The 13,494-nt window shown below is 43.7% G+C and overlaps 2 protein-coding genes across 2 annotated transcripts; both read left to right on the forward strand.

Annotated features, from left to right (window-relative positions):
• Positions 1–734: 734 nt before the first annotated feature.
• Positions 735–4,961, forward strand: LOC115203735 (sesquipedalian-1). Its single transcript, XM_029768678.1, has 4 exons — positions 735–959; positions 1,215–1,323; positions 1,691–1,997; positions 2,106–4,961. Exons 2-4 carry the CDS (start codon positions 1,243–1,245, stop codon positions 2,543–2,545), a joined length of 828 nt encoding a protein of 275 aa, XP_029624538.1. The 5' UTR covers positions 735–959; positions 1,215–1,242; the 3' UTR covers positions 2,546–4,961.
• A 4,047-nt stretch (positions 4,962–9,008) lies between these two features.
• Positions 9,009–13,287, forward strand: LOC115203748 (myosin regulatory light chain 2, skeletal muscle isoform type 2). The gene is made up of 7 exons (XM_029768702.1): positions 9,009–9,166; positions 9,871–9,969; positions 11,999–12,074; positions 12,285–12,389; positions 12,606–12,684; positions 12,791–12,839; positions 12,936–13,287. The coding sequence occupies exons 1-7, from the start codon at positions 9,164–9,166 to the stop codon at positions 13,035–13,037; spliced, it is 513 nt and encodes a 170-aa protein (XP_029624562.1). The 5' UTR covers positions 9,009–9,163; the 3' UTR covers positions 13,038–13,287.
• Positions 13,288–13,494: the final 207 nt, after the last annotated feature.

Consider the following 13,494-nt stretch of genomic DNA (forward strand, 5'->3'; position numbering starts at 1 on the left):
AGAGGTGTCACGGTCTCAAAAAGTTCTCTAAACAATTCAAAACGTTCAGCACCAGAACGGGGTGTATTCAGAGTGTGTTAGTTTCGAAGTGTTTAAATGTTATGTAACGTATCTATCTCCATGCAAGGCCATTTCATGGGTGTTTGGGGGGGTATTTGCCTCTAGAGACCAATTTATTGAAGGCTAAATTAGCGAAAGGCTAATCCTTTTCTAAGGAGCCTTGTGTTGTTACCATGTTCAGGTAAGCATCATAGTATTTTTATAATCTTTGGGCTTCTATGATTTCAGTGCCAGCACAAGTTTTCCCTTGGTCGAGGTCAAATAACTCTCATTGTTCTCTAGTCCTTTTTTGTTTTTATTGTTCATAAAAATGCTTAATTTCAATAGGTAAAAACTGCAATGATAAAGCTCTGTTTATGTGGCTCTGGCCCTCATTACCACTCATTTTAATGTAGTGGTGCTATAGGGTCCAACTTGGCCTTAATGAGAGGATTCATTCTTGGTTATGAATCAATCATCAGAGGAAGTAAGGAACATTTAATCAACTTCAATAACACATTTAATACAATTTGATATAGTAAGACTTTTTTCTAAAGCATCACACATCATTAACTTAACATTTTACAAAGAACAGGGAAGTGAGGAAGAACACCCCCTCAATGTATACTATCTGGGTAGTAGGTGTGGACTTAAGCGTGGAGGGGGAGAGAATATTGTGTGTCAGGGTTTTGTTTCCAGGAAGTGGGTTGAGCTATTTATATTTCAACACTTGTCCTCTAGTACCCAGGGGAGGACCTGTGTTCGTAACCTGAAACTTTATATTTAAACATAGTCTTATTCTAGATGTGTTGCGGTGAACACAAACTACTGTGGGAATTAGACTGAGAGGAACAAGTGAAGGTTTATGGCAGAAAATCTAAAACATATACAATTGGATGGATAGAGAGTGACCCTGAGAGGTAAGCTTGGATGACACATTACTCCTCTGCTAGACTGGCAAGAGATAGAGATGGAAATTGTGTGTAGATTTAAGATCATTGTCATAAAGAATGGACTAGTTGAATACAGGAATATGGTAACTGGTTACTGGCAATGTTGCTTTACTGTTGAAAAAGAAAGGAGGTATTATGACAGACAAACAAGGCTCAAATGTTATGTGTCTGTACTACTGGTGCTGGATTGATATTATCAAGGATGCCTTTCATCCTCTAAAGGATCCTCTCTTTGTTGGAGAACGTTGTAATGAAGATCCATGAGAAGATTTTAACCCATTACCTGTCCTGCACCTCACCGATAGATAAAGAAGGATATCTCTACAAAAAGGTATTGTAAAACTTGACAGACACAAGCAAGAGACAAATTACATGATCAATATGCTGTGAGATGCTGTTATAACACAGTCTCCTCTTGGCCTTTTGCGTTTCCCTGCCTAATAATAATTGTCTCAACTGATATTTGAAGCTACTTTACCCCCCCCCCCCCCCCATTGATATATCACTGACATAAATAGAACATTGAAATGGAGGGCTTGTATAATGGCACTCATTTGGGTAAAATTATCTCTGTATTTATCTCCGTATCTATTCTCACTCTTTACAACTTCCCTTCATCAAAAATATTGTAACTTACTCCCTTTCTCCATCTTTCACCCCACCACCCTGGCATCCTCCTCTTACACATACCTCATCAGAAAGAGAGGACCTCCTCCTACCAGAGGCGCTGGTTTGTCCTGAAAGCCAATCTGCTGTTCTACCAGGAGCGTCCGGCAGATCGACACCTGCTGGGGGTTATTGTCCTAGAGGGCTGTGCTGTCCAGCGCTGTGAGTCTGAGGGAGGACTGTTTGCCTTCTCCATGGTGTTCAGAGGTTCAGGGCTGAAAACATACAGGCTTGCTGCTGAGGACCAGCTGGGCCAGGAGAGCTGGGTCAAAGCCCTGCTCATAGCCAGCCACTGCTACCTTTCACTGCTGGTCAGAGACCTGGGGAAGCAGTACAAAGGTGAGTGTGTGGAGAAAGTGTGATGTGTGTGTGTATTGTTGTATTCATGCTTCAAAAATATGTGTTCCTTTCCTGCCTCTCAACCTGTATTTTTTTGTCACTAAGCAGAAGCTAAACGCCAAGCTGGCCCTGCTGAATCCCATCAACGAACCACTGTGACTGGTCCAGGCTCAATGTGCCTTACCCAATCCATGACTTACCTGAACTCATGCTCCTCCTCCTTCCTCATGCCAGGACCAGTGAGGAGAGAAGGGGGAAACCACAGTGCCAGTAATGTATTACAAGCCCCTCCAATCCCCAGCAACGTGATCAGTAAGAGGTCCCCTAAGCATTGGCCCAAGAGAAACGCACATGTCACACCGATAAATGGACCAGCACCACCATATGGGGAATGGCCACAAGTGGACTTTGATCCTCTAGAGGATTTCACCAAGCTACATGATTACTATGGAGAGGAGGTGAAGCAGCTGAGAGCTGATTGGCTGAGGAGGAGGCAGGAGGAAGAGGAGCACCTTGAGGAGGATCTCATTGACCTGAGTGAACACTGACCCACAGAGATCAGACAGTCACCACTGGTTATTTTGATGAGGACTTTGGTGTGAATGCCAGTAATCTGAAATAAGAAAGTTACTTTATAATTTGAGGAACTAGAGCATTAAAGAAGAACTAGTCACCTGTGTATACATCATGATGGGATTATAGTCCTATGAGGTTGATGATGACCCTCAGAATGTCTTGTCACAAAGCAGAGACTCATCATCAAACTCATAGGACTATCACCCTTAGTGGTGTTTCAAACAGCCGGATGCATCCAGTTCTCAGGGACACAGCCCTGATGTGGGAACTCTGCTGGGGTGTTTCTTTTGCACCTGCTACGTTAGGTTATAGGACTATAATCAGCTCATGCTGTATACACAGGTGACTGGTTCCTCTTAAACACTCTAGTTCCTCAAATGATAGTCACTTTCTTATTTCAGAGTACTGGCACTCCTACTGGTTTGTCTGTTACTGTTTGTAAATTATCATTAAAATCACTGGTATATTTTCTAGGTAATATTGATGGTGAGTGTGAAGCTTAACTTTCTGTCAGCAATCAGGGTAGTTATGCAATATTGAAGCAAAGAGCTTCCAGTTGAAGCTCGCATCCACTACAAGACCATGGTGCTTACCTACAGAATAGCAAGATAAACTGCCCCTCTCTACCTTCAGGCTATGCTCAAAAACTACACCCCAACCCTAGCACTCCGCTCTGCCACCTCAGGTCTCATGGCCCTCCCACCCCTACAGGAGGGCAACTCCCGATCAGCCCTGTCCACGCTCTTCTCTGTCCTGGCACCACAGTGGTGGAACCAGCTTCCCCCTGAAGCTAGGACAGCAGAGTCCCTGCCCATCTTCCACAAACATCTGAAACCCTACCTCTTAAACAGTAACTTAAATAAACAGTATCCTCACCTTGACACCCCCCCCCACCACCAAAAAAACAACAACACAGCAACACTTCAGTGCTTGACCCCCCCTTCCAGCTCTGCTTCTACTGATAGCTATGTTATTGAGGAAATATGTACTTTATATGCCTGTGATATGTGGTTGTCCCACCTTGCTATCTTAAGATGAATGTAGCTCTGGATAAGAGCGTCTGCTGAATGACTAAAATGTCAAACGTAAAAACATCCTTGTGATGTGTTAAACATCATATATATTGATGTGTTGTTACACACTGTCAAGTAAAGGCTTCACATCCCTGTTTAACAAAATAATAAGTTACAGTGCAGCACTATATAATTAGGTGTATATCCTTCATGTTAAATGTAACGATAATTTTTAAGCAACTTTATTGCGCACAAAGGTTGATGCAGCTCAACCATGCTGTACCACCAGAGGGTGCTACAAACACTAGCTGTGAATTAAACCATTAATGTCCACCAATTAAAAAGTGTGACAAGACTTAGTTTAATTCAATCATAATATTGTTATAGAGAGAGACATTAGTAACAAAGAGCCCTCTCTGGTATTGCCCTGATGGGACATCCATCCACCAGCCAACATGTAACACATTCAGTTGAAAAACCAAGAGATGAAAAGTGAGCTAATATTAACAGGACCAATGTAGTCGCTCATGACAGATGTGAGATTTGGATCTGGGTTCTGAGATAAGGATATATGAGGATTAATATAATGTACACTAGTGAGACACCAGTGGTAAAATAAACAAGTTACATATTTAAGAATATCAGATCAACAGATCAAATTGAAGTTCACACGGCGGAAGGTATTCTAGCGGTAAAGAGCATTGGGCCAATAACCCAAAGGTTGCTGGTTCGAATCCCTGAGCTGACTAGGTGAAAAATCTGTGAATGTGCCCTTGAGTAAGGCTTGCATCCATATCTGCTCTGGGTAAGAGTGTCAACTAAAAGTTTAAACTTTAACCTTTTAAGTTGAAGTGTGAATGTACTTTTCTATGTGCGTCTCAAAGATGAGACTTTGGCTTCACCACATACCAGAAATTCATACCAATCATCTAGAATGTGATAGATTTGTCCAGGGGAGCGTGGAAGTGTGTCACCTTACACAAAGCACATACATCTGTATATTAACACCTCCTCACACTGTGACAGGATATAAACAAGCCATAAGGTGTAACCCAGGGATGTTCAATTCCGGTCCTGGAGGCCCGAAACACTTCGTTTCTACCTGGTAGTTAATCGCACTCACCTGGTGTCCCAAGTCTGAATTAGTCCCTTATTAGAAGGAGAGGATGAAAGCCAGAAGTATTTCGGCCCTCCAAGACCGACATTGAACACCCCTAGTAACCTGTCTTATAATAAAGTAGGCTATGTGCACTCTATATAAGGAAGTATGGGGTCCTGTTACAGAACTGTGTGTAGATAATGTATGGTACAGCATATGACCAAGCATCCTTGAATGTAACTTCCCTGGTTAAATAAACTAAAGGATAATTAAAAATGACTTTACTTTACCATGGCAATAACAAGGCAGATCAGAGGTCATAGAACAACACAGACAACCGACGGCAGGGTACAGGCCCTACCATAATCTCCCGACACTCGGGAAGCTTCTCACCTGTCTGGCGGCACTTTGGGTTTAAGTTGTTTAAAATAAAAAAAATAAAAGACACCAGACTAGAATATCTAAAAACAACTAGATTAGTGGATGAACTATGGATGGACAGTTTTAAAATTGATGATGAGTGTGTGGGGGCGGCAGACAAGCTTCCTTTGCTATTTTGGTCTTTCTCAGCTGTCCCTCATATATATTCTCCTAAGAGCTCCTCCTGCACCCTCAGTCCCCCTCCCTGTGGTCCCCTCCAACATGGCATTAGGAGTGGAGCACTTGAGGAGGGAGAGAGAGCTGTGTGTGTGTTTTTGTTTAACTATCCTTCTGAGTCCACAAGGAAAAATGCTATTTTAGGCGTACGGGTTAGGTTTTGGGTTAGGGTTACAATTGGGGTTAGGGTTACAATTAAGGTTAGGAGTTATGGTTTGATATAGGTTTAAGGTTAGGGGTTTAGTGATAAAGTTATGGTTAGGTTCAAGGTTAGGGTAAATAGGATTTAGGATGGGAATCAATTATTTGGTCACCACAAAGATAGCAATACAAACATGTGTGTGTGTGTGTGGGGGGGGGGGGGGGGGGGGGCATCACTAAAGTAGGATCCCTAATAAAAACCTAGTAGGAAAAATAGCATTGGTCAGAAGTTAACAGTGCCTGACTTTTCTTGGGTTTTTGGCAAAGGTTAACAACCTGAGGTTGGTTTTAGGGAGTATAGTTTCTTTAGCACTCCTGCCACTGATGGTAAAACCTCTTAATGGGACCCTTGTACTAATCAAAATAACAAAATTTTAAAAAATCCCCATAAAAATCTGTCTTTTTAAGCTTGAGATATCTGAATTGTTTTGGGATGGGCTGCGTCTCCAATCCATCGCATTCGCCGATGTCAGCCTTCTGCATCTGCAGTGGAAAGTGGCGGAGCCACAGCGGTGTTTGTCAGTCTTCTTGCAAAAATGTCTGTAGCATCCAATTAATATTACCCCACCATCGAAAGCTGTGACTCTCATGAACACCTACAAATCGTTGTTTGGCTCTACGACACCCACAAACCTAACAAGACTCGTTTGAAAGTAATTTCCTGAGCTTTCTTGTATCTCTCAGATATAGGACAGACACTTTAAAACATGCTTCCTTTTTTTGCCATGTATGAATATGTTATTCAATGCGTTTCTATGGGCTAATACTGAAAGGCCAAATTCAATGTTCCATCAAATAATAAAATACTGTATATATACACACATTACACAGGAGGCTGCTGAGGGGTGGATGGCTCATAATAATGGCTGGAACAGCACGAGTGGAAGGGCATCAAACACATGGAAACCATGCGTTAGATACCATTCCATTAAATCCGCTACAGCCATTACCACAAGCCCGTCCTCCCCAATTAAGGTGCCACCAACCAACTATGATACAGTGTATATATAACCAGTCAAAAGTTTGGACACACCTACTCATTCAAGGGTTTTTCCTTTATTTTCTACATAATTATATATATAATGCCAAGAGCGTGCAAAACTGTCATCAAGGCAAAGGGTGGCTACTTTGAAGAATCACAAATATATTTTGATTTGTTTAAGACTTTTTTGGTTACTACATGACTCCATATGTGTTATTTCATAGTGTTGATGTCTTCACTATTATTCTACAATGTAGAAAATAGTAAAAATAAACAATAACACTGGAATGAGTAGCTGTGTCCAAACTCCTGACTGGTACTGTATATACAGTGCATTCAGAAAGTATTCAGACCCCTTGACTTTTTTCACATTCTGTTACATTACAGCCTTACTCTAAAATACTTTTTATTTTTATTATATCCTCATCAATCTACACACAATACCCCATAATGAAAAAGCAAAAACCGATTCTTAGAAATGTTTGAACATTTATACCAAATAAAAAACGGAAATATAACATTTACTCAAGTATTCTGACCCTTACTCAGTACTTTGTTGAAGCACCTTTGGCAGCGATTACAGCGTTGAGTCTTCCTGGGTATGACCCAACAGGCTTGGCACACCTGTATTTGGAGTTTCCCATTCTTCTCTGCATATCCTCTTAAGCTCTGTCAGGTTGGATGGCGAGTGTCACTACACAGCTATTTTTCAGGTCTCTCCAGAGATGTTTGATTGGGTTTAAGTCCGGGCTCTGTCTGGGCCATTCAAGGAAATTCAGAGTCTTGTCCCGAAGCCACTCCTGTGTAGTCTTGGTCTTTCCTCCAGACGTAACGCTTGGCATTCAGGCCGAAGAGTTCAATCTTGATTTCATCAGACCAGAGAATCTTGTTTCTCATGGTCTGAGAGTCCTTTAGGTGCCTTTTGGCAAACTCCAAGCGGACTGTCATGTGTCTTTTACTGAGCAGTGGCTTCCGTCTGGCCACTCAACCATAAAGGCCTGATTGGTGGTGCTGCAGAGATGGTTGTCTTCTGGAAGGTTCTCCCATCTCCACAGAGAAATTCTGGAGCTCTGTCAGAGGGACCATCGGGTTCTTGGTCACCTCCCTGACCAAGGCCCTTCTCCCCCGATTGCTCATTGGCCGGGCAGCCAGCTCTAGGAAGAATCTTGGTGGTTCCAAACGTCTTTTTAAGAATAAAGGAGGCCACTGTGTTCTTGCGGACCTTCAATGCTGCAGAATTTTTTGGTTCCCTTCCCCAGATCTGTGCTTCTACACAGTCCTGTCTCTGAGCTCTACGGACAGTGCCTTCAACCTCATGGCTTGGTTTTTGCTCTGACATGCACTGTCAACTGTGGGAACTTATATAGACAGGTGTGTGGCTTTCCAAATCTTGTCCAATCAATTGAATTTACCACATGTGGACTCCAATCAAGTTGTAGAAACATCTCAAGGATGATCAATGGAAACAGGATGCACCTGAGCTCAATTTTGAGTCTCATAGCAAAGGGTCTGAATACTTATAAGGTATTTAAAAAAATATGTTTTAATACATTTGCTAAAATTTCAACAACAATTTTTGTTATTCTCTTTGTCATTATGGGGTATTGTGTGTAGATTGACGAGGGGGAAAAACTTTCCGAATGCACTGTATACTGTATATATATATATATATATATATATATATATATATTAATATTATTTGTTTTATTATTATTATTATTTAATGAAACATTGAATTTGGCCTTTTGCTATTAACTCAGATATATACCACTACAGAGGTCCTTAAATTCAAAATCAAATAGCCGAATGGTCCTTGGTATAACCATATTACAACAACTCCATATGTTAGCCTAATAGAAACCCAGGGTCGGGCCCTTAGACTCTAGGGGGATTATGGGAGACCTCACTACCGACACCAATAAACATGGTCTAATATACACAAACACTGTACCAGAGTGTTCCCAAAATATTTAAAATATTGATGCAGTGACAGTATTCTATGTAATGACATTACACATGCATGCTGGACAGTGCAGTTATGTGCAGTGCCATGCAAAATGTGAGAAGGCCGTTTCAATTGCCTGTGGAAATCGCTGGACATATGAATATAGAAAGTGTAGACAGAGAAATATATCTACCCATGCATGCACATGCATAAAAATTGACATTTCAAGTCGCTGAGAGCCCAAAATGTGTTTATTTAAGCCTTTAATATTGTAATGGAAAAACTAAAGTCAATGATAGGTTGATGTGCCACACTGAAGTGTGATGGTGATGGAGACTATGGAGGGATGGGACGGTGCCAAGATGTGTCCAGCCAGCCAGCCAGCCAGCAGTCCATCAAGCCTTTTACATCCTGAATGTCCATATTAGTCCACGTGGGACACTAAACGTATGTCCTGGTCCCTGTTGTATCGGGTTCCCTTCATTCCAAGACTCCTGGGTCTATTTCTGATCTCCTGTAAGGGGATAGCTTGTCCCTCATTTTGCCTGTCGCTTAACTTTTGCTTCAAACTCATCCCTCCCTCTCTCTCCCTCTCTCCCTCTCTCTGCCTCTACAAATCCAAACTTGAGGCTGTGGCTAAAGTTAGCACGGTCTACAGAGGTATATAAGCCCCCGAGGATAGGGGTTTAATGCGGCTTCACATCAGTCTCTTCTCTTGTTGACCATCCAAACCTCCATACATACCGTCTCGAGATGGTGAGTAACACCGGTCCTCACTTTCTGACTGCTTACCTGTCCACTACTCTGTGTGCTGTCGATGGGAACCTCCAGGAATAACACAGCATTTCCAGATTTTCTTGTTTTTCTATTTTAAGCTTTTTTGCTAGATTGAAAAATAAATTATGGAACAACTTTTTAAAACTCAACTGTACTTTGGACTTTTTTGGGTGGTGCCATTTTTAGACATTATGTGTTAAGCTGTTCCTGGATATACAATATCATTCACAGGATCTAAACATTTTGTTAACACTTTATTAACAACATTTATATAAAAGATGCTGTAAAAGGTTAGCTACCTGAGGATAATTCATGTTTTAATACATCCACATTCAAAAACATCCTCCTCTGTCCTGAGCCAGAGAAAGATTGTTCCTGAAGTGTTCTGAGAACATTTCAAGAGCTAGGTAGTAAGGGATGTTAAACTACATTTAAGACACAGTGGCAGGATTTAATGGTGGACCACACATATTCACCCCACATCACACTGATAGTTAGATCAAAGACTGTAACGCTAGATGGCGGCCGGAACAGTGTACTGGACCTACACTCGCCTGTCCCTGACCAGGAACAGCTTGACACTGAAGTCAAAGGTCACTAATTGGCCTCCTGAGGGCTACAGCTGCAGGATGAACAGACCTAGAAGGTCCCATTGTTAAGCAGTTGATGTGTTTGTCCTTCAGGCACCCAAGAAGGCCAAGAGGAGGGGAGCAGCAGCAGAGGGCGGTTCCTCCAACGTGTTCTCCATGTTTGAGCAGAGCCAGATCCAGGAGTACAAGGAGGTGAGGATTTCTTAACACACTATGCAACACCTCATCACTTTTACACCTTAAAATGTCAATGGGACAGATTTCCTTTCAACTCCCTATCTGGGCTGAGAGTGAGTGACTCTAGTCTGGCCACCAGTCAGTTTCATTGTAACCTAATTATGCTGTAGAGTGGCTGAAATAGTTGCTAACACGGAAACAGACAGGCACAGCGGCTAAATTGATACTGTTATAATCATGAGTCAATCACGGTGTACTGTTTTTCCTTGTTTCATTAAAGGAGCGTACCCCAAATTAGATTTAGGGGGCTGGCCTCTGATTGGTAAATTCTCAGCGCAGTTGCTATTTTGTCTGTCCCCCTCTCTCCCAACTTAAAAAAGCAAAGAATGTCATGAGGAGAAGCTCTGAAGTTTCTGTAACCTTTTGAAGCTCTCCAGGCCTCCCTCTCGTCTGAGCCTTCAGCTGTCACTCAACCTCTCATCTTAAGTCCTCTGCTGCTGAGGGCTTCGTGTTTAAGTATGGCAGGACAACGGGGCCCTGGCTGGCACGCTGCACACAGAGGAGAGGGGAAGGGCAGTGAGGGGGGAGGGGATGAACGGGGGGTCACTGGGGGGGATGGGGGGTGGACAGGGGGAGAACAGGTGGGGACCGAGGGGAACAGAAGGGGTTGGGGGGGGCACCTTCTTGAGCTTCTGATAAGGTCTAGAGTTTGGAAGGCAGGTTAGTGTACCTGTTTATGAGGAGAGGAAGGTTGGAGAGATGAACGGTATGCAGATGAAAGACGGAGGGTAGAAAGTGGAAGGAGTGTAGGGAAGGATACTGTGTGTATGGAAGGATGGATAAGGTCAGGAAATAGGGATCTGGCAGTAGGTGGGAGATTGTATATGATAGTATGTGTTTTCAAAAGTGTTGTCAAGGGATATGGGCACAGACTTGACGAAGGGAATTCTTGCTGCCGTAAGTGATACAGACTTCTTAAGTATCACTTGGGGAATGTCTGACATCATCATTGGGACAGTCTTAACACTTTGCAATGATGGGGGGAGTGTGTGTGCATGTGTGTGAGTCAGGAAGATGGATTACCAGCTGCTTTTTTAAGTTCAAGATCAACCATGGGGGTCCTCTTGGGTTTCATAGACGTAAGAGATGAGGTCCAGAGACAGGCTGGGACAGTGGAAGAAGGATTTAACAGGTGTAACTTAATGAGCTCTCCCTAAATGAACGTGTAAGAATTTACATTTCTTCTGTTCTTTTTAGGTCTCGCCTAACAAGGGTTACATAGCATTGTGCCATAAATAGGCAGCACCTGGCACTTAAATGACCATAGTTGACAGAGGTGTCTCTAAGTTGTATGGTGTGCACATGCTACCCACGTCCCACTACGCACAGGACTGAACCCCCCCTCCTCCATGTCCCACTACGCACAGGACTGAACCCCCCCCTCCTCCATGTCCCACTACGCACAGGACTGAACCCCCCCTCCTCCATGTTCCACTACACACAGGACTGAACCCCCCCTCCTCCATGTCCCACTACACACAGGACTGAACCCCCCCTCCTCCATGTCCCACTACACACAGGACTGAACCCCCCCTCCTCCATGTCCCACTACACACAGGACTGAACCCCCCCTCCTCCATGTCCCACTACACACAGGACTGAACCCCCCCCTCCTTCATGTCCCACTACACACAGGACTGAACCCCCCCTCCTCCATGTCCCACTACACACAGGACTGAACCCCCCCTCCTCCATGTCCCACTACGCACATGACTGAACCCCCCCTCCTCCATGTCCCACTACACACAGGACTGAACCCCCCCTCCTCCATGTCCCACTACGCACAGGACTGAACCCCCCCTCCTCCATGTCCCACTACACACAGGACTGAACCCCCCCTCCTCCATGTCCCACTACGCACAGGACTGAACCCCCCCTCCTCCATGTTCCACTGGGGATGACAACTTGGCAGACTCTGGTGACTGGTGTTCATGTCATGCCAGACATGATCTGTCTCCTCAATTCTTCCCTCCCTCCTTCTCAGGCTTTCACAATTATTGACCAGAACAGAGACGGTATCATCAGCAAGGATGACTTGAGGGACGTGCTGGCCTCAATGGGTGAGCAAGGGTTACATTTAAGACCTTTTAAGATTCTGAGGACATATTATGTGACTGACTTGTCTCTATTAAAAGTGTGCCTTAGTATGTCCACAATGTCCGATATGTACTGTATATGTGTGTATGTGTTTGTGTGTGTGTGAGAGAGCGAGAGAGAGAGAGAGATTGATAATGGTGCTAGCTAACCTCCACTCTCTCCCTGCTCTGTAGGCCAGTTGAATGTGAAGAATGAGGAGCTGGAAGCCATGGTCAAGGAGGCCAGCGGCCCCATCAACTTCACCGTCTTCCTCACCATGTTCGGAGAGAAGCTCAAGGGTGGGTCTATAACTCACTGTACTTGCTTGCTTTATTTCTGTTGCACATCTCCTCATTTCTTGGTTTGACTGTGTTAGGCTCACTGTCTAACTTGTTATAACCAGGTTATAATCGCTTCAAAGTGTTAGTGGCTTTCTAAGTACACTCCCATATCTGAGGACATTGCATGTGTCTTGCTGTCAGTGTAACATGCCTGACTGACGCTCTGTGTCTCAGGTGCTGATCCCGAGGATGTCATCGTTAGTGCTTTCAAGGTCCTGGACCCCGAGGCTACCGGTTTCATCAAGAAGGAATTGTGAGAATATTTCCTTCCTTATTTTACAGTTGTAGTAATGAGTGCACTCCATAACAGAATCCACAGCTTCATGAATGTTTGTGACTTTGTCTCCTTCTCTCTCTAGCCTTCAGGAGCTCCTGACCACTCAGTGCGACAGGTTCTCTGCAGAGGAGGTGAGTACATTTCTAATCATTCAGTTTGAATATCATCATGATCTCTCCTTGTCCCTTGACTTGATGAGTGGCTGACCCTCCTTCTCCTCCCCTCAGATGAAGAACCTGTGGGCTGCCTTCCCCCCAGATGTGGCCGGCAACGTAGACTACAAGCAAATCTGCTACGTCATCACACACGGAGAGGAGAAGGAGGAGTAATGAAACAGACAGAAGAAAAGAAAACAGCCTCCCTTGCCATTCTACCTTCCTGCTCCTCTCTTCTTCCTTCTGTTCTCTCATACCTTCCTTCTCTTTGTGTACTCATGTGCTCTGTCTCTCACTCACACAAATTCTCTAAAAGACTCGTCTCTACTCAAGACATTTGTGTGAGAGCGGGTGCTCATGGGTTGTCTATGTTTGTTCGTGGGGATATGGGATTATTTTCAATAAAAATGATCTTTTAACATCATCTCTTTCTCATCCGCTTTCCCTTCCCTTAACCCTCTTCCTCCTTTTCATCTCTTACTACTATCTATCATTGGTTGTTTCCCCAGTCTCTCTGTTAGAAGAAATGCACACAGCAAGTCGTATTCCACTGCTGTGGTATGGATGTGTAAACCCCAAGGTGAAATGGAGCACCAGTCTTTGCCTCGGCTGCAACAGCTCAGAGGTTAGA

This window comes from Salmo trutta, chromosome 1 (genome assembly GCF_901001165.1).
Source record: "Salmo trutta chromosome 1, fSalTru1.1, whole genome shotgun sequence".
NCBI lineage: Eukaryota > Metazoa > Chordata > Actinopteri > Salmoniformes > Salmonidae > Salmo > Salmo trutta.